The sequence below is a fragment of the Tamandua tetradactyla genome, chromosome 10, assembly GCF_023851605.1.
Source record: "Tamandua tetradactyla isolate mTamTet1 chromosome 10, mTamTet1.pri, whole genome shotgun sequence".
Taxonomy (NCBI): domain Eukaryota; kingdom Metazoa; phylum Chordata; class Mammalia; order Pilosa; family Myrmecophagidae; genus Tamandua; species Tamandua tetradactyla.
Genome location: NC_135336.1, coordinates 104,911,768 through 104,931,529, shown reverse-complemented (window position 1 = coordinate 104,931,529; position 19,762 = coordinate 104,911,768). Strand labels below are relative to the sequence as shown.

Genomic DNA, 19,762 nt, shown 5'->3' with positions numbered 1-19,762 from the left:
GAGGGTGAGCATGTCACAGGAAACAGCCCCCATGGAGTGGGCAGAAGCATGGCCTGAAAGGTCAGTGTGGCTGCAGCTCTGGCTGTGAAGGGAAGAGGAAGTGCAGGGGGCCGGGCGAGGAGCGAGGTGAGCAGTGGCCAGGGGTGTTCATGGGCCCAGACCTGGTCCTCATGCTCCTGCTCTTGCAACTTCCCAAGAGTCACCGGCCTTCCACACACACCTGGCTTTGTGCAGGTCTCCCCTCTTCCCCATTTTGCTTTTAGGATTCTGGCGAATCACCTCCTCCGGGAGCCCCTGTTATGCCCTGGGCAGAGCTGGGAGCTCTCTTCCTCTGTGGCTGGCAGTGCCTTGTGAATGCCATGATTAAAGCACCCCTTTGGGGTGCTGGAGATACCCCATCACCCGTCCCTTTCCCCATATGACTGGGGGCTCCTTGAAAATAGGGATTATGCTCCTTCACTCTGTATTCCCTGCCCCTGGCATAGGTTGGTTTCTGATGCCCAACAATGTCTGTTGAATGACTGTGTGTTGGCTTGCTGGCTGGTCACAATAGACAAGCCAGTGAGTTTACTGGGAGGAAGGTCTTACCACGTCGTGGTGGTCAGAGCCTGGCCTCTTATGGGCAATGTGACTTTGGGAGAGCTACCAACTTCCAATGGTCAGACTTTCACCCTTGCAGGGATGTTGAGGACGGATTTGGAAAAATGGAACACATGACACTTAATCTATTTCAAATACTGAGGAAGAATTCATACCCAGAGGAAGACTGATGAGTTCCGGGGATTGCATAAATTGATACAGCCCTTTTGGAGATCAGTTTGGGGTCAAATATCAAGTGACTTTAAAATGTTCAAGCCTGCTGACCTTGTAGTGATTTCAATTTTAAGACCCTGGCCCCATGGATGCAATTCCACAAAGCTTACCCTCAAAGATGTTGGTTTTCCTGATTGCTTGAAATAGGGGAAATCTGGACGAAACCTTGATGATCAGCAAAGGCAGCCGTCTTCTTTCTCCCCAGGTTTCTACCTCAGTGATTCAAACACTTGTGCCATTCATTCTCTAGCCTATACTCCTTTGACTCGTGGGAACAGGAACACCTTATCTAATGGGGGGAAAGGTGCAAGGGGGACCACACATGTGCTGTCTGCTTTCTCCTGGGGCCTCCAAGTTGCAGCCCACAGTGATCTCCTGTCCCTTCATGTGCTGGCCAGGCCAGGTCTTTAGACCTGCAGACCCAGTGCGCCTTATAAGTCAGTCCCCAGATCTAGGTTTAGGGAATTAAGCCTGATTTGGCTCCAGGTTTAAGCAGCATTAAAAAATTCAGCTTCCTCAGCAATAAAGTGGACACTATTTTAATTCCTGCCAGGGGCCTACGTCGATCACAGAATGTGGTGAGGAGAGTGACTGAGTTTTCCCCAGAGCATGCCAACTCTTGGTGCACTAATGAGGATAATTAAAAAAGGTGGCTTTAGAAACCAGCGTCACTGGGAGAGAGGGGGCCTCTTAGGGCAGCAGCAGAGGCTGATGCAGGATGACTCAGAGCTGCTTCATGCCTACGTGGAGGCCACGTCAGCCGGCTCTCCACCACATCCCTGCAGATGTCACCATGAGGCTTTGCTGGCGTCTTCTGGCCTTCGGGGCCTATGACACATACAAGCAGCACTTGGGCACAGTAGATTTGCAGAAATAGGATGAGGCAGGTATTAAATTATTGGAGAAAGTTTTTCCCGTGTATCATGTGAAACAGATAGCAATTTTGGTCCACAAATATGCTCTTCTCTAACTGCATCATTTCTGACCCCTTGACTTCTTTGGTACAGAGGGCAAAGCCTTAAAGTGGGAAAGAGCTTGGTGTATGCCAAGAACACACTCTGCAAAAAGGATGGCATTCTGAGACGTGTCTGGAGTGTCTTTGTTACTCCTGGTGGATCTCAGCTCACACCTGAATAGTCTGTGCTGGCAAGGTGGTCCCGTTGGGCCACCTCGCCAGCTCTGTCAGCCTGGCCTTCCGGAAAGAAGGAGGGTGCAGAGATTGAGATCAACCATGTGGTCAGTGATTGCACCAATCATGCCTCCCTCCTTAATGAAATCCCAAGTAAACTTGGGACATTCTCAGAGGAGATTCCACCTTGAGAAATTCTATCACTGTGCTGGAGAGTGACGTCCTCAGGCTCCACTTGGAGAAGACACATTTGAGACCCTCCCAGACCTTGTCCTCTTTGTCTTATTAGTACCTGCTTGGCTATAATAAAAGTATAAGTGTCTTAGCTGAAAAAAAAAGGTATAATTGCAAGTATACTGCTTTCAGTGAGTTCTGAGTCATAATGGTGAATTATCAAACCTGACGGGGTGGTGGGAACCCCTGAATGAGTAGCCAGTTGGTTAGACGTCAGGTGGCCTGGGTCCCCAAGCTTGTGGCCGGTGCCTGAAGGTCTGTATTAGAGTTTCACCTTGCAGCTGTGGGGCCTGGCCTGATTTCAGCTGGAGTCAAAATTGCATTGTATTGCAGTTGCTGTCTGAAGTCACTGCAATCATTTGCAGTTGGTATCAAAAGTTGAAGTTTTTTTCAGTCCACACACTTTCAAACTTTTTTCTCAAATTATGATACACAGTAGGGAAATGCATTATACATCAAAACATACATAGGCATTTAACTGCAGCAAAATCTTTACAAACTAAAAACGTCTTAGCCTGAGTTCTCCTGGAAGCAGACTGACAAAGGGTTGCGTGCAGGCAGTTTATTTGGAAAGTGACCCTAGGCAGAACTGGGGGAACAACACAGAAGAAAGACAAGCCAATACCGGGAAGCATCACTGAGCTCCCACTGCTACGGCAACTGGAGCCCAATCCCCTAAGACCTGAGGAGCTCCTGAAACAAAGCTCAGAGCTGTCCACTTGGAGGATGGAAGGGGAACACATTTATCCATTGACTCTTGCCCCACAGGAGCGCCAGGGTAGCCCCACAGGTGTTAACTCTCCTTCCTTCTAGGGAGCACATGGATGGGCCCCGAGAGCACTGCCAGGTGGCAATGGCGTGAATCTGGCCCGAGTTTGCACAGAACTGGCTTCAGTATCAGGGGCTGGAGTAGCAGATAAAATTGAGAGGATGTAAAGTGCCCAAGGGATGTTCAATTAATTTAATTCTCGTTACTAAGTGCAATGCACTTGGATATGTTTTGTTCTGCTCTATTTCATCACACACACAAATGCTGATTGAGGTTCACTAACCAGTGATTTTTTAAAGTGTGGTTGGACACTCTTTCAGAGAGGTGTCTACAAGGTTGAGCCATTTTCAGAATACTACTAAGATGGTTGTTGTTTTTCACTCTCACTGTCACACGAGTATGCAGTGTAGTTTTCCAGGGGCTTTGCGATGTGTGGAACTGTAAGAGACTGAATGTAGAAGCAGATAAGAGAATCCAGCTGTCTTCTATTGAGCCAGACAGTAGCTGTTCAAAAATGTAAAGCAATTCCACTTGTCTCATTAACTTTTTTTTTTTGTAAAATACAGATATTTTTCATAAAACATTGTTCAGATGAAAGTATAAGTCATTTTTATTCAAAAAATTGCTTTAATTTCTAATACGGAAAATATCAATAAATATAACTCATACACTCAAAAGCTCTTTAGAGTTCTTAATCTTTGCTAGTATGAGCCCTGAGATTAAAAAAAAATAAAAAATCACTCACTAAATTGGACAGGACTCTCAAAAGAATTACACTGCATTGTTAGAAAAACACTGTCATAACCTCTTATGAACTATGTAAGACACTGTGGCTGAGAATAGAATGATGTGAATTTGAAGGTTCAAGTGCAGAGCACTCAGTACTGGAGTTAAAGGTCCTATGCTGGCCTATTTCAAAACTTTCTCATGCCCATCCTGGGTCTTAGAGGAGTGATGAACAAATAAAGGTTGGTCTGAGTAGGATTTTCATGAAGATGGGGAGAGGACTATGCTGATACCTGCTGGTCTTCTCTTGCAAAGTGAACAACTGCTTTCTTGGTCGACCACAAGCTGTGTTAAGTTGAGCCAGTTAAGGTAGTGCTTCTCAACCCTGGCTACATTATGATGCCTGGAAAACACTAAAAAATTACTTCTTCCTGGTTCCTGCTTCAGTGAGTCAAAATTTCTGGGGTTAGCCCAGGTACTGTTTTTTTTTTTTCCTTTTTTTTGTTGAGGTATAAGTTACATCAAGAGCACAAATCTTAATGATGTAGCTGTATATGTATTTTTTAAACGTGTTGTACCCAGGTAACCACCACCCAGATGAAGATAACAGGGTATTTCAAATTCCCAGCAGGTGCCCTCATGCCTCCTCCTAGTTAATACTCTCCTGTAATAGCTACTGTTATCATTTTCCCTGACTTTGAATTTCATATAAGTGAAATCATACAATATGTATTCTTTTATGTCTAGTTTTTTTTGTTTGTTTTTTTGGTTTTTTTTGGCCACACATTAAACTGTGGAACTGAGAAGTGAGGAATTAAGCAGACTTTGGTTAGTCTATATCTGTTTATTGAGAAGAGCTTTCTCAAGAAATGTGGTACATTAATGATGATATTTTTAAAAAGATTATTTGCAGAGTAAGGAAACTGATATTCATATATACAACAGTTTATTTAACATCTCCATTCTGAAGTCTAATGAACCTTTCAAGCCTAACATAGTCAACACAAAACTTTTAGCGTCCTTCAGTTCCTCAACTATACTTCCCCCCAGTACTGCCCAGGTCGGTAAAAGGCAAAACCATCTACCCAGATCCTTAATCCCCAAACACCTAGGAATGCTCCTTGAAACGCTTTCTTTCGCCCAGCCCTCCTCATGGTTGCACAACCAAATCTATCTATCCAGTGAGCTGTGGATAACTGCAACAAATGTTCCACAGCTGTCCACTTCTCCCCAACTAAACCACAATTTCTTGCCTGGATTAATGCATTACCCTCCTAAATGATCTCCTTACTTCCACTCTTGCTCTGTTCTCTTCCCCTTCTCCCCAAATCCACTCTCTATACAGTAGCCAGTGTGACCATAAATCACACCATGTAACTCCTTTCGTTAAAGTCTCCAAATAGCTCAGTACATAAAGTCCTTCAAACTCAGTACTCACTTAAATCCAGGTTTCCCACACTGCCTTTCACGGTGCAGGCTCTTCCTCCCAGGGCATCTCAGACCAGAGTCCTCCTTGCTCAGTTTGATCTAGGGCCCTGCTGTCCCTCTCTGTCCTGAGGACACATCAAGCTCCTTTCTGCCTTAAAGCCTTTGCCTTATCTGTTTCACATTTGGAAGCTCGGCCTGCCCTTCAAGCCTTCACATGACAGGCCTCTTTTTTGGCTATTTTAGTCTCAACCCCAACTACCTCTCTCTGAGAGGCCTTTCTTGAGCACCCAATCTAAAATAGTCATTCCTTTATTTTTTAGGGTTTTTTAGTATCTTAATTCTCGGCTTAACATTCATCAAAATTAATATTATTCTTGTTTATTTGTTTAGGCTGTCTCAACCTGTTTCTAAAACGTGAGCTTTCTGAGAATCTTTTCGTAACTACATAGCCAGTGCTTAGAAAAATACTTGGTACATAGTAAGTACTCAGTAAATATTTGTGTCTTAGACATGAATGGCAAGGAGACAAATATTCCCCCACATCTAAGAGTTTCGATTCTGGCCTCAAAAGACAAATAGGAACATGGATACAAGTTCCCTTTGCAAGTTATAACATAAATGTCTCTCAGGAGAGACTTCTTGTTTATACTGACATTTATTTTTTTTAAAGTCTGGTTTATGGTAATGCAGTATTTTCTTATTTTATTAATAAACATTTACAATATTGCCAGAGGACCCGGGTTTGATTCCCGGTGCCTGCTCATGTAAAGAAAAAAAAAAAAAAACATTTACAATATTAATGGAACAATCCAAGAGAAGTTCAACTTACATTTTTAAAAAACATCTCATACTAGTTATTAATAAGAGAGATATTCAAAATAATTTTGGTCAAAATTTTTATGTCAGAAACCTATAAATACAGGGCAGGCCACGTGGCTCAGCAGGTAGAGTTCTTGCCTGCCATGTTGGAGACCCGGGCTCGATCCCCGGTGCCTGCCCACGCAAAAAAACAAAAACAAAAAACAAAAAAAACCTATAAATAAAATGCTTGGTATTAAGTATGTCTATGTAAATTCAGTTTTTGGTGTAAAGTTCTTTGGCTGCAAGAAAGAACATTTGATTTACTTCACTTATAGGAATATCTCTTAAAGCTGGGATAGCTTCTTCTTGGTATTTCTTCTGCTGTTGATTTTTAGCATAGTTATCTATAAGAAAAGGATAATAAGCTCTGTTTACCCAAGCAATTTTTTCTACAGTTGCTGTGGTTGATGGAGACCCACTACATAATTTATGAGGCTAATGTTTGGATAACGATAAATAACATGTTTAACAGATTTAAACAAATATTTAAATCCGTCCATTAGAAGAAATGTCTTTATCAAAATGAAAATGTAATCAACAAAGTATGTTTTCTCATCTTTAACACGGATAAGAAATTGATTTTCATTTACTTGCACAAACATGATCAATGTCCCATTTGTACATTTCTTATAAGGACAGAATTATATACAGGCTTTGAAATGTATTTAATCAACAGCCTCAAAACCTATTAAATCATTTGGTATAATCATTCATGCAAACTTAACAATATCTCTTCTTTGAACAAACTGTCTATTTGCTGTAATTCTAGTCAAGAATGCAGGAATACAGTAAGTTAATGGAAAAGAAATATAAAAATACTGTAATTATTTTCAAAATACATTGGATAGGCTCATGAAAAATGTTTTAAAAAATTACACTAGGGAACTAAAAAGGAGAACCTAGAATCTAAGCAAGCTCAGGAATCTGTCTAGTTTATTTTAATCTTTAGACTTGAAATAAAAAATAAATTAATAAAAAAACAACTACAAAGCCCTGCTGCGGCTCGTCTGTTCACTGAATTGGGACGAGGTGTGCGTGGTGATCTTGAGGAGCCTACCTAGGCTCCCTCCCACCAGATCACTCCTCCTGCACGGCACGAGGCCTGCAGGTCCGTTTCAACAGGTGCTTGGATCTGCATCCCTTGATCAACGGGGCTTATTAAAGGAGTTTACATCAGACAAAACTGCTGAGGAACACAAATACCTGTGGTTTTTATGGGAAAACATACCTGTTAACTAGTGCTATAAACAGCACTTTCATCAGAATGTATTTCCTCTACATAACACCACCTCCTACACAACTTTGTATTTATTCCTCCTGGGTTCTTTTTACTGGCCACTGTGTCACATCTTGTAACCTATTCTTGGCAGCTTTGCTTGATAAAATGCCAGTACCCAGCTCCACCATAAACATACCCCAGCACTTTCCTTTTACAGAAATTTACCTGTGATTGTATGAATGGAGTTCAGTGGTGAGGTGCTCATCATGTTAACTCCAAATAAGAGCACGTAGCCGATCACCACAGTAATAAGGAGGTAGACAGGTAATGCGACGGCCCAGTATCTGCGGAGAGCAATGTTAAAGTCGGTGAAGATATCTCAACGAGTCTCGAGTCAGTCATAAAGCTAGACTACTAACTTCTCACATTAAAACTTAATTTTTACTAAAGTAATCCCTGTACATAATACAGCCAAATAATTCCACAGTTCTCTATCCTGCCCATCCCTGCCCTAGTCTCATTCCCCCAAAGCAAATGCTTTCAACACCTCAGCAGTTTCTACCAGGATTTACCTCTACATGTCTAATAATTTGCCCATATTATCATTTCTTTACTATTTTTCCATTTCAGACATTTTTTTCACAGCTTCCTAATTTGGAGGTGAATTTAGCTCTTTTTATACCCTGCCCTCTCACATTCCTCTTATCCTCTTATTATGCTTCTATCACAAGGTGTGATTATATCAGACTTTTAAAATTGTCATCACTGTGTAAACAAAGGTTGCAACTGAATACCTTCCTATATTACCATTATTTTTTTTTACTTGTACAACTTTTTCCCTCTGGAATTATTAATTATATCTTTTTTTCTTTGCTTGCTTGGTTTCCCCGTTACCTGTCAGTACTTTCACCCTATCCTCAAATCTGAGGGAACTCTAAAACGCCCTCAATGTAGTCAAACAAGTGCAAGTTTCTTTAGGGTTGGCTAATCTGGAACTCCCCATCATCCTTCTCCAATTCGGTCTGTTATATTCACAGCTGACATTCTAGAACTTCCTCTCCTGGCCTCTGTTCTGCGTTAGATCCAGTTTTCTTCTTTCTCGGTTTACTTGTCTTACACATATTCTCCAGGAACTTTCTGATGAAGGGTGCACAGGAGGTAAGTCATTCTGGATCACTTGTGTCTGAAAATGCTTTCATAGTAACTTCATCCTTCACTCTTTTTTAATTTTGAAATAATTTTATTATATTTTAAAATGATATTATTTTATTACTAACAAAATAAGAGTTTTAAAGATAGCACAGAGATTTAGCTAACAGCCTTCACTCAGCTTCCCTTTCTGAAACTTCTAATAGATTTTTAGCCCTGTTGTACTTGCCGCATCTTTTCTCTATTTTCCTTATCTCTGCCCTTTTGTTCGACTTTCTGGGAGATTACCCTTGGTTTATCTTCCAACCCCTCAACTAAATTTTTACTTCTGGCTATCATATTTATAATTTCTGAATATGGTATTTTCCAGAATACTCCTTTTTTTTAAAAAAATAGCATTCTATTCTTGCTTCATAGTCTTAATATCTTTTCTTAACTCTGAGAAGTTTATATTACTTTAAAATTTTCTTCTGCTCCCTGCATTATCTCCATTTCCTTCAAATTCCTTTTTTTTCTTTTTTCTGTTGTCTTTCATATTAGGAGCTTAATTCCAATGACTGATGATTTATGGCTGCCCAATAATATTTTTAAATTTTTAATGCAATTTTATTGGTATATATTATATATTCACATATCATGTGTGCCTGATTGAAGGGATTATGTCCCCTAAAAGACATGCTTTAATCCTGATCCATTTTGTGAAGGTAACTGTTTCTTTAATCCCTATTCAGTACTGTAGGTTAGAAACTTGATGAGATTATTGTCAGGTTTTAAATGGTAGCTGACTGAAAAATCAGAGAAACTGAGTACGAGTTTAAACATTTTATCGTCCCGGTGCGAGGTTCCTGGGTCCGGCTGCTCAGGATACGGGCCGGGGAAGTCGTGCCCCCCTATGACAGGGTTAGATATAGGCTAGCTAGTGGGGGGTGCTGACCATGTCTACCTACGGGGCCTCCTGTGGTAGGTTAGGAGTTTCCTGAGCTTTAGGGCCAGGGGCATAGCTAAGGGCTGTGTGCAGTGGGGGTCCTTTGTTTGTCAGGGCAGGTCCTGACTGGCTGAGTTTGAACAGCTGTATGCCCAGATGTTCATGGGTTTTAGTTCGAGTGGGAGCCTTCCAGCCAGAGGCTACTGGGCCAGGCCTTACAATTGTCTCCACAGAGATAATAACCTTTGATTAGAGGGAGATGTGACCCCACCCATTACAGGTGGGTCTTGATTAGTTTACTGGAATCCATTAAAAGAGGAAACATTTTGGAGAGAGCCTCAGGGCCATGAGAAACAACAGAGCCCACACAGCCAGAGACCTTTGGAGATGAAGAAGGAAAACGCCCCCAGGGGAGCTTCACAAAACAAAGAATGGAGAGAAAGCTAGCATACATCATCATGTTTGTGCCTTTCCAGCTGAGAAACTCATCAACCTTTCTTGAGTGAAGGTAACCTCTTGTTGATAGCTTAATTTGGACATTTTTATAGACTCGCTTTAAATTAGGACATTTTCATGGCCTTAGAATTGTAAACTTGCAATTTAATAAATTCCCCCTTTTAAAAGCTATTCTGTTTCTGGTATATCACATTCCAGCAGCTTGCAAACTAGAACACCATATAATCATCTGAAGTGTACAATCAATGGTTCTCAACATCATATAGCTGTACATTCATCAAGACAATCAACATTATTTCTTTTTTGTGAAAAATAACATATATACAAAAAAGCAAAAAACTTCAAAGCACACTGCAACAATTAGTTGTAGAATAGATTTCAGAGTTTAGTATGGGTTACTATTCCTCAATTTTAGGTTTTTACTACTAGCTGCTGCAAGACACTGGAGACTAAAAGAAGTATCAACATAATGATTCAGCAATCATCTTCATTTGTTAAACCCTACCCTCTCTGTATAAATTCCATCATCTCCTTTGATCTTTCTCCCATTCTTTAGGGTTATTTGGGCTATGCCCACTCTAATTTTTTCATGTTGGAAGGATGTGTCAATAATATAGGATAGGGGGATGGAAGTAGGAAGTAGTTGGTGTTCTGGAGAGGCTGGCCCCTCTGCATTTCAGGACTTATCTGGCCTAGGAACTCCTCTGGAGGGTGTAGGTTTCTAGAAAAGTAATCCTAGTGCATGGAAACTTTGCTGAATCTAATACAAAGCCATAGGTGTTTCTGAGGGTTAGGGTTTGGCAATCCATGATAGGTAGCAATGTCTAGCTGAAGCTTGTGTAAGAGGAGCCTCCAGAGTAGCCTCTAGACTCTATCTGATCTCTCTTAGCCATTGATATTTATTTGTTCTATTTCTTTTCTCCCGTTTGGTCAGGATGGCATTGTCGATCACATGGTGCCAGGGCCAGGCTCATCCCCGTGAGTCATATCCCATGTTACCAGGGAGCCTTTTGCTCCTGGACATCATGTCCCATGTAAGTGGGGAGGGCAACGATTTCACTTGCAGTTTGGATTCCAGAGAGGGAGCCCTCATCTGAGCAACAAAAGAGGTTCTCTGGAGGTAATTCTCAGGCATAACTATAGGTAGGCTAAGCTTCTCCACTACAAAAATAAGCCTCACAAGAGCAAGCGTCAAGATCAAGGGCTTGGCCTATTGACTTGGGAGTCCCTAATATTTGACCCATTATCAGGGGTTTCCCTGGTGGTAAAGTTTAAGTTTTTCCCCTTTCCCACAAGGGACTTTGCCAACAGTTTTTGATTATCTGCTTAACACACTCTGGGATGTATCCAGGCATTACATTAAACTATACAGGATTATAGACCCTCATTCACATTCTGGGCTCCCTGTGTTTAGGTTATTTTAAATAATCTATCCAGACAGTGTGAGTTAGTGTGTGTGCTAAGAAAACTTAGGTTCTCGATAAAATAAATCTTTTTTCCTTTGGTCTCAGAGTAGGTGAAGTTCTAAAATATAAACAATGTCTTCCTTACCCCTGTATTCTGAATTAACTTGATCTTGAACTGATTGGCCTCATTCTTATCTCTAAATACCAGGTTATACATCTATAGCACAATATGTCTGTCCATTAATATTTTTAAAATGGAGCACTAACAAGCTAAAAGAAAGCATTGTATTTATGTAGGCAGGGATTGCCAACCAGTTAGCTTCACTTTAAGATCCCTGACAATTTCAGTGAGAGACCTCCAAGTATCAGAAGCTATAGATCCTTTTTGTTTGGTTGGTCAACTCCCTCAAGGAGGAACCACCAATCTTTTTCCAGGCAGAGAAGGGTGGTATAAGGCAGTAACCAGGAGTCTTGGAGTCTATCTAGTAAGGAAAGGTTCTGGGGTGGGGGTGGGGGAATCTTATCATTACAGTGCAAACATTCACCTATTTCCCTACTTTGTCATTTCCACATTCAGTTAGATCTAGTGTCCCTCAGGCTACAGACTCTAATTCAACTTCTCCAGAGGAAAACTTATCTTCTGCCAGGAGAGGGTCAGGTCAATCTCCCAGGAGGGCTGAAGGAAACAAATTTGAAAGTCTAACTTCTTAAAATTTTCTGCCCAACCCAGAACTAGTGTGTTAAGAGGCTCCTGATATCTCCAAATGTCTGCACCTTTCTGGTGTTCTAGAGCACAGATATTCTTGCTGGCTTCTTTATTTTAGCAATGTGGAGAAACCCAAGCTAAGTCAGTTTTTTCATCTATCTTCTCTCCACTTCACCAAATTTTGTTAAGATATCTTATCTGCTAGCCCATTTTTTGTTCTCATGGGTTTATACCTACATTTTTTTTCCTGTTGGGTCATTTTATTGAGATTTTGGGTAGAAATAGAGACAAATGTGTTCCACTTACCATCTTTAGGTGTATCAATAATGACCTTTAAAAAAGGTTTTGGTATTGCTATTCACGGATCCTAAAAGATAACTATTTAAGATTTGGGTAGTTTTAATGAAAAATATGACCCTTTAAAACAGTATTCATATACTCTCATTTTATCTAATAATTATATTAAACTTACTTTTGAGGCCAATAGGTTAAGCCTAAGGAATTGAGCCAAGATTCAGGAATAAAAGCCCACACAAGATATAATACTGTGGAAGAGGGGGAGGAAAAAAAAGAGAGAAAAAAAAGTTAAGGCATGTATTTAATCCAACAAGTTTCAAATAAAACAAAAAGCTCCTTTGGAGCTTTCCCTGATTCACTCAAATTATTTTTCCCTCCTTTTAACTCTTCTGGATCTTTATTTGTACCATTCTTGTAATAGTACTCTATATTACAATTATTACCTTATTAATGTTAGTTAATTAACAAATTACAGCCACTTTCTTAAATGTCTTAACTTTTACACTATATTATAAGCAATTTAACAGCAGAAATCATGTCTTAGGAGTTGCTGTGATCTTTATAGTACCTAGCAATTTGCTTTATGTATAGGAGATGTTCAGTATGTTATCCCCAGAGTCGTAATAATTAGTCTTATAGTTGTTTAAAGGTGAATTTATCTACTTTTGCTCTGACTCACAATGCTGAGTTTACCTCCCATAGTACAAGCTTATATTCCTCAATCTCAAGACTTTTTGATGCCTTTTACTGTTATCTCTAATTTAATAATTGCTAACATCTGAGGACTCACTGTGGGCTAAGCCCAGTCGTAAGTATATTTCATTTACTCCCCAAAACATTCCCAAGGTATGTATGTCATTTTTACTGCTATGGAAACAGAATCTTAGAAAGGTCAAATCATCTGCCAAGGTAAGTGGCAGAAACAAATTTCAAACTACCTACATCAATAATGATGAATAAATTTACAATTGCAAAGAGATGGAAACAGCCAAAATGTCCATCAACAGACAAGTGGCTAAACAAACTGTGGTATATACATACGATGGAATACTATGCAGCCTTAAGACAGAATAAACTTACGAAGCATGTAACAACATGGATGGACCTAGAGAACATTATGCTGAGTGAGACTAGCCAAAAACTAAAGGACAAATACTGTATGGTCCCACTGATGTGAACTGACATTAGAGAATAAACTTGGAATATGTCATTGGTAACAGAGACCATCAGGAGTTAGAAATAGGGTAAGATAATGGGTAATTGGAGCTGAAGGGATACAGACTGTGCAACAGGACTAGATACAAAAACTCAAAAATGGACAGCACAACACTACCTAATTGCAATGTAATTATGTTAAAACACTGAATGAAGCTGCATCTGAGCTATAGTTTTTTTTTTTTGTTTGTTTTTTTATATATATTTTTTGTATTTTTATTTTTATTTTTTTCTCTATATTATCATTTTATTTCTTTTTCTGTTGTCTTGCTATTTCTTTTTCTAAATCGATGCAAATGTACTAAGAAATGATGATCATACATCTATGTGATGATATTAAGAATTACTGATTGCATATGTAGAATGGAATGATTTCTAAATGTTGTTAGTTATTTTTTTTAATTAATAAAAAAAAAATGATGAATAAGTAATTTTTTCCCCCGACAAATATGTATTACAGAACTCTGTATGTCACCCAACAAATGTGTTATAGAACTCTTCTGTCAGGAGCTTGATATAAAACATTAAACCTGAAAGAGATGGTCTTTGTTCTCCCTGAGCTTAAAATTTACTGAGGAACAGAGATGAGATAATTGACATTTTCATGATATTCACATCAAAAGTGCTAGTGATCGAGTAATAAAAGGTGACATGGGGTACAAAAGAAACCCCCAGACCCAGACTGGTGGTGGCAGAGGTGATGTCAGTGGTCAGAAACATGACTAAACTGAGGCCTGAAGGATGAGTATGGGGTTCATCACATTAAAAACACATATGGTTAGGTGGGCTGCACCTAAGAGAAGACAGTATTTCCTACCACAATCCATGGAGAAAGTATAAGGAATGCGAAGAGAGGTTTTGTTTGGCTACACGGGAGAGTCCAAGGGAAAAGGTGGCAAGGGACTGGCTTGAAGCTTGAGGTAGCTTTTAACTGGAGAAGCCTAATAGAAATCAATAAATTGAAATGATTTACTTAGTTTTATTAATGAAATGAACGAGTACTTACTGAACACCTACTTTGTGCCTGGCACCATGCAAAGGTCAAAGTTGTAGGTAAAAGAAGACACAGTATTCATTTTTAGACAGCTCACAAATTAGGGCGGAAGACACAAACAAGCCAAACACAGTAGCTGGAATTTCACTAAGACAAATGAATTATCTTATTTGCCCTTTCCCAAACCCCCATTTCACAGACAAAAAATTAAGGCTCAGGGAATTTAAGTAACTTGCTTTAAGGTTTCATAGCTGTAAGTGAGCTGGAATGGAGCCCAAACAGTCTGCTCACACTATGCTACTTCCCGGATAATTATAATGCAGTATAAGCAGAATGAGAGACATAGTAAGGTTTTATTAGAAGACAGAGAGAAAAGCCACCTGAAACAGGGGAGATCAGGCAGGCTTCCCGAGGATAATGCTTGAGCTGACCTAAAGGATGAGGAGAGGTAATCTATGGAAAGGGAGGTGGGATGAGGAGGATGGAAAGAACATTCCAGGCAGGAGCAAGAGCACTAATAAAAACCTGAAGATGAGAAAGAGATGTTACATATTTTGGGGAAACCAAGCAGTTGAGAGTTGCTACAGCATAAAGCACAAAGTAGTGAGTGTTGAGGTACAAAGTGGAAAAGCCGGCGAGTCCCAAATCATGAAAGGTCTTGGACAATGGGCTTTCTTTTCTAGGTAATGGGAGAAATTGAGGGTTTTTTTTCTTCCCTACTTTATAACACAGAAAAGTAAGAGAAAAATAACCACCATGCTCCAACCAAAAAGCAGGGGGACTCCATATGTGCATTCTGAGTGGGTCACACTGGGAGCTGTGTGGAGGATGTATTGGTTGGTGATAAGATTAGAGGTAGTTAAGAAGCCCATTCCACTAGATTCAGTGAGTAACAGAAAAAAGAGTTTGGGGGAGAAGGAAAAGGACAAGCGAAGACCACCACTGAGGTTTTCAGATTGGGTGACTAGTAATTTCAACACCAACAAAATTATTATTGCCCCATATTCTATCATTTCCCTTTATTTCCTTTAAAGTTATCATAATCCATAATCATCTTGTTTTTAGGTCAGTAAATATTTCAAGGTATAGAGAAATCCTGCAACCCTCCTGCACCCACCGTTAGTTTTTTCGTAACTACCTGGTCCCGGCCTTCAACCTTCTCTTTCTACTACTTTCCACCTCACTTTCTCAGGCTTCGCCCTTCCTGGCCTCCTGCTGCTCCTTGAGCACACAGGCATGCTTCTTCCCCATGCTTCTCCACTGGCTGATCTCTTTCTGGGATGCTCTTTTCCCAGACAGCCCCATGATTAACTCCCTCTCTTATTTCGGTGCGCAAACCTAGTCTCTCAATGAGGCACTTCCTATCCTATTCAAAACTGCAACCTCCTCTCATTCCTATTTTGCTTAATTTCCTCTCACAGTATATGTCATCATCTCACACTGAGTACATTTTACTTGTTTAATCTGTTCATCACTACTATGAAAACTGAGGCCAGGAACTTTTGTCCGGTTTGTACTTGCCTGACTTAAAACAATGCTTGTCATACAATAAGCACTCATAGCCATTAGCTGAATTAATTTTTGGTTATGTTGTGGACTTTACTTGATTTAAGTCTTAAGGTCAGTACTTTTACTTATTGGTATGTTCCTAATCCTTCAAATACTTTATAGATCAGGGATTTACAAAAATGAAGACAATGATAAAATAACAGCAACACCTAATATTGATCAAGGACTTATTGTATCCTATCATTGTGTTAAATTACCCTAACTAGTTCTCACAACAGCATTTAGAGGCAGCAGAATGTTTAAGAGGTTTAGGAGTACAGACTCTGAAGACAGTGTACCCGGTTCCAAATCCCAGTTCTATCTTTACTGGGATGCTGGGCAAGTTACTTAAACCTTCCTAGGTGCCCCAGTATTCTCATCTGTAAAATGAGGACAATAGCAAGAGTATCTAATTTACACGATTATGTGAATTAGCACTCACTAATTACAGATGTGGAACCTGAAGGCTCAAAGAGGTTAAGCAAATGGCAATTACACAGATACTTCCTGGGGTTAGGAGAATGCAGACTACTTTAGCTAACAGCTCAGCTGTTCGGCCCATCTCCAAGCTATATTGATGGTGCAGGTAGAATTCTTCACTTCCTCACCTCCCTGGATTTTAGGAAGGTGGATTGGGACACCTGATTTTCTCCTTCTAGTTTCCCTCATTATTTGCAAATCCTTTTGGGGAGAGATTTGGGACCTGCTGTGTGACTCCAATCATTTTCAGTTTCTCAATGAGCATCCATCTCCTTGCCTGTAAAGTGCTTTAGAAGAACTAACTGATTTCCAGGATATAAAGAGTACACCTTTCAAACTGACTTCTCTAGCCTAATTCCATCACTCCCCAGCTCTGGCAGGCAACCTTGGAGCCATACGAAAATACTTCCATTCCTGTCATGCCTTCATTCAAGGCCTTCCCACCTCGTCCTTCACTCTCCCTTATTCTCTCATCAGTCTAAGTGTCAGGGATAATGTCCCCGGGAGAAAGACAACTCTAACTCACAGTCCCTCCACTGGGCTCTCTCTGCACTGATCTCACTAAATGCTAACTGCAGATTTACTCCTGTGTGTTCTGACCACAGGACTGTGACCTTACGAGCAGGGACCAGGTTGTATTCACTTTGCTATCACATCAGATGCTGTAGAATCATTTGCTGAGATTAAAGCTGAACAGACAGAAGCTCCCTTACTTTTCTTTAAATAAAACACTGGTAGAAAGAATCAAAAGTTGACGTGTGCACATTCTAAGAACTGGAACATTTCCTTATTCTGGAACACCAGGGAGGGCTCCTTGCCACCCATCAGGAAAATACTTACTGAAGCCAAACTGGGAGCTTAAAAAAAGAACAAAGCCATAAATCGCTCTTTCTGGCAACGGCGAAGGTGAATTTTCTACCATTTTCCCTGTGGCTTCAGATAATCTGTGAAAAAGAAACACAGTAATTCGTCAGTGATTTATCCCCCTTCGCCACTGGTCTACTATAACCTCATCTCTTGGCTTCGGGCACGGCCTCTGCGGGTTTTTATTTCTGCCTAAACCACTGCAAACTGCGCAACAAGCCCCCCGCCCCCTTCCGCCCACGTGCACGCGCGCAACAAGCATCCACGATGAGCGCGCACCACCTGCCGCGGAGCGGGGAGGGTGGGAGCTGGAAAGGACGAACGCTGCTCGCCTTCCCACGGGAAAGGGCTCAAAGGGCAGGGAAGGGCAGAGACCCGGACCCGCGCACCATATCCAGGACACGGACCCAGCCCTCCCCGGGGGGCTTCTGTTTCTTATTCGAGGGCCCGTTCAAGGGCTGCGGTGGGGAGGCCTCGGCTTTGGGCCCTTCACGCACCCTTCCCGCCAACACGGCCACCTCAGCGCTGGGTCCTCGGCGCAGGCGCCGACCAGGGAACTGCAAGAAAGGAATAGTAGAGCGGACTGCGAAGGTGCAAAGGCACCCCCGCCCAGCGCAGGCGCAGGACGACACTCCTCCGAGCTGGCTGGAGGCAGACGCGGGGGCGGGCGGGATCCCGTAGCTTGCCGCCGCGGGAGAAGACGGTACGGCGTGACTGCGCATGTGCGCTGCCGCCCACGTGACTAGCGCGCCGCCCGCCCCCTCCCGCGTCTGGTTGACGTGGAGAGCCCGCGGCTGCGGCGGCTGCGGCTGCGGCGGCGGCGGCCCGCGTCCGAAGCTCGCGGGCTGTGGGCCCGGGTGAGTGCACTCCTTTCCGGGCGGCGGGGCCCCTGGCGCATCACCCTTTCCCGCTGCAGCTGAGATGCCCGGGGAGAGCGGGCCGTGGGTCGCACGCCTCTGCGTGGGCGTGTGATGAATGTGGGTGTGTGCTCGCCCCTCGCCATCGTCCCAGCTGTGTGTCTGCGTTGGTTGGGGTGTCCGGGCACTGAAGGGGTGTGGACGTCTTTGGCCCAGTGGGTGTGTCGCTTTTGTCCGAGGCCCCCCTTCTTGCAAGCCTGAGCCCCTTTGGGTGTCCGTGAGAAGGTGGCAGGGGTCCCTTTGTGTGTGGCTCCCCCTGTGTTGGTGCGCGCCTCGCCTCCGTCCGTGGGGGGGGGACACTGCTAGTCCAGCGAGGGCCCCCCCCAGCCTGCGCGCGTTCCGTGTGTGTCCCCCCGCTGTACCCGCGCCCGCCCTCCCCACCTCTGTGGGGGTCCCCATTGTGTCTTTACTCCTGCTTGTTGGGTGCGCGCCCCCTGTGCCCGGGGCCGCGCCTCCTTCAGGTGAGATTCCCCCCGCCCGGAGCTTCGCCCGCGAGTGGGTGTCCGAGAGCGCCCCCGGGAGCGCTCCGCGCTCGTGCCCATCTGTCCTGTCGAGCGTGTGACCTCTCGTGCGCGGTTTTTGTTGGTGAACGTTTGGGCGCGCCGCGTTCGCTGTGTGTGTGTGTGTGTCTGTATGTGTGTGTGTGTTATCTACGTCTCTGCCACCTGTTTTCGGGAGAGCTGGCAGTTGAGCCCAAGGCTTGCCCCCTCCCCAAGGAATGGATCTGAATGGGAGGGAAGTATCCCCCGCGCTCTTCCCTGCTCTGGGTCTCCGGGGCATCTTCCCTCTCCCAAAGGCTAAGGCGAAGGGGCAGGGCAGTAGCGGGTCGGGTCAGCTGCTTCTGGTGTTGACGACTGGATGGCCTGAAAGCCAGCCTGTTCCGACAGAATAGGGGGACCGAGGCGTAGGTGAATTTGGACTGGTAGTCCTAGACTCCCGAAGTCCTCCAAACTCCTTCCAAAATACGTTCTAGCGACCCGGGACGTTCTTGATAATATGTAGTGGTTTAAATAATGTGTTATGGTTTTCACGTGGCTTATGCCCAACATCCTGGTGAGGGAAACAAGGTAGAAATACACGTTATACTCCTCTTCCTTTGGGTGCAGTTTCCTCTTAAGTATGACCGTAGAGCACTTTTATTAATTGCAGGAAATTTTCATCTTATCTTAAGGAAGATAGGGTTTATTTATAAGGCTAAACGGAAACTTCAAACCTATCAGGAACCCAGCTACTCTTAAGGGTTGCGTTTTGTTGTCTCTCTCTGCTTAATTTTTCTTTTTAATTTCTGGAATATTCCACACGTAAAGTACAGGGGGGAGATTTAACCATTCTGTGATTAAGATTTGGCAAGATGTTAACATTTACCAAATTTACCGCAGTTATTTTTAAAAGAGATATAATGTTGCAAATCTTGGAGATGTTCACCCTTTCCCCCCCTCCTTTCCTAGGGGTAGCCACTGTGGTGTGTGTATGGCATTCCCTTCCACATTTTGTACTTTGATCAATTACAGTGAGTCAAAAAACAATAGTGTTGGGCAGTGCAACGGTGGCTCAGTGGCAGAGTTCTTACCTGCCATGCCAGAGTCCTGGGTTCGGTTCCTGGTTCCTGCCTGTGAAAAAAAAGAA

At 42.6% G+C, this 19,762-nt stretch overlaps 2 protein-coding genes across 6 annotated transcripts in view; one reads left to right on the top strand and one right to left on the bottom strand.

Annotated features, from left to right (window-relative positions):
• Window positions 1-5,978: 5,978 nt before the first annotated feature.
• Window positions 5,979-17,923, bottom strand: PIGP (phosphatidylinositol glycan anchor biosynthesis class P). Of its 3 annotated transcripts, none has more exons than XM_077119097.1 (5): window positions 17,717-17,923; window positions 17,196-17,299; window positions 12,294-12,366; window positions 7,405-7,523; window positions 5,979-6,304 (listed from the first exon to the last, which is right to left on the bottom strand). In XM_077119097.1, exons 2-5 carry the CDS (start codon window positions 17,275-17,277, stop codon window positions 6,174-6,176), a joined length of 405 nt encoding a protein of 134 aa, XP_076975212.1. In that variant the 5' UTR covers window positions 17,278-17,299; window positions 17,717-17,923; the 3' UTR covers window positions 5,979-6,173. The 3 variants fall into 3 exon arrangements, with proteins under 3 accessions (XP_076975212.1, XP_076975209.1, XP_076975210.1); XM_077119094.1 differs by having other exon boundaries at window positions 17,738-17,841; XM_077119095.1 differs by having other exon boundaries at window positions 5,979-6,092; window positions 17,717-17,824.
• A 98-nt stretch (window positions 17,924-18,021) lies between these two features.
• Window positions 18,022-19,762, top strand: part of TTC3 (tetratricopeptide repeat domain 3) — a 98,242-nt gene continuing 96,501 nt past the window's right edge. For all 3 annotated transcript variants that reach the window (XM_077119091.1, XM_077119092.1, XM_077119090.1), the window contains exon 1: window positions 18,022-18,076. The gene's annotated coding sequence lies outside the window, so the exon portion shown is untranslated. The remainder of the gene's footprint in view (window positions 18,077-19,762) is intronic.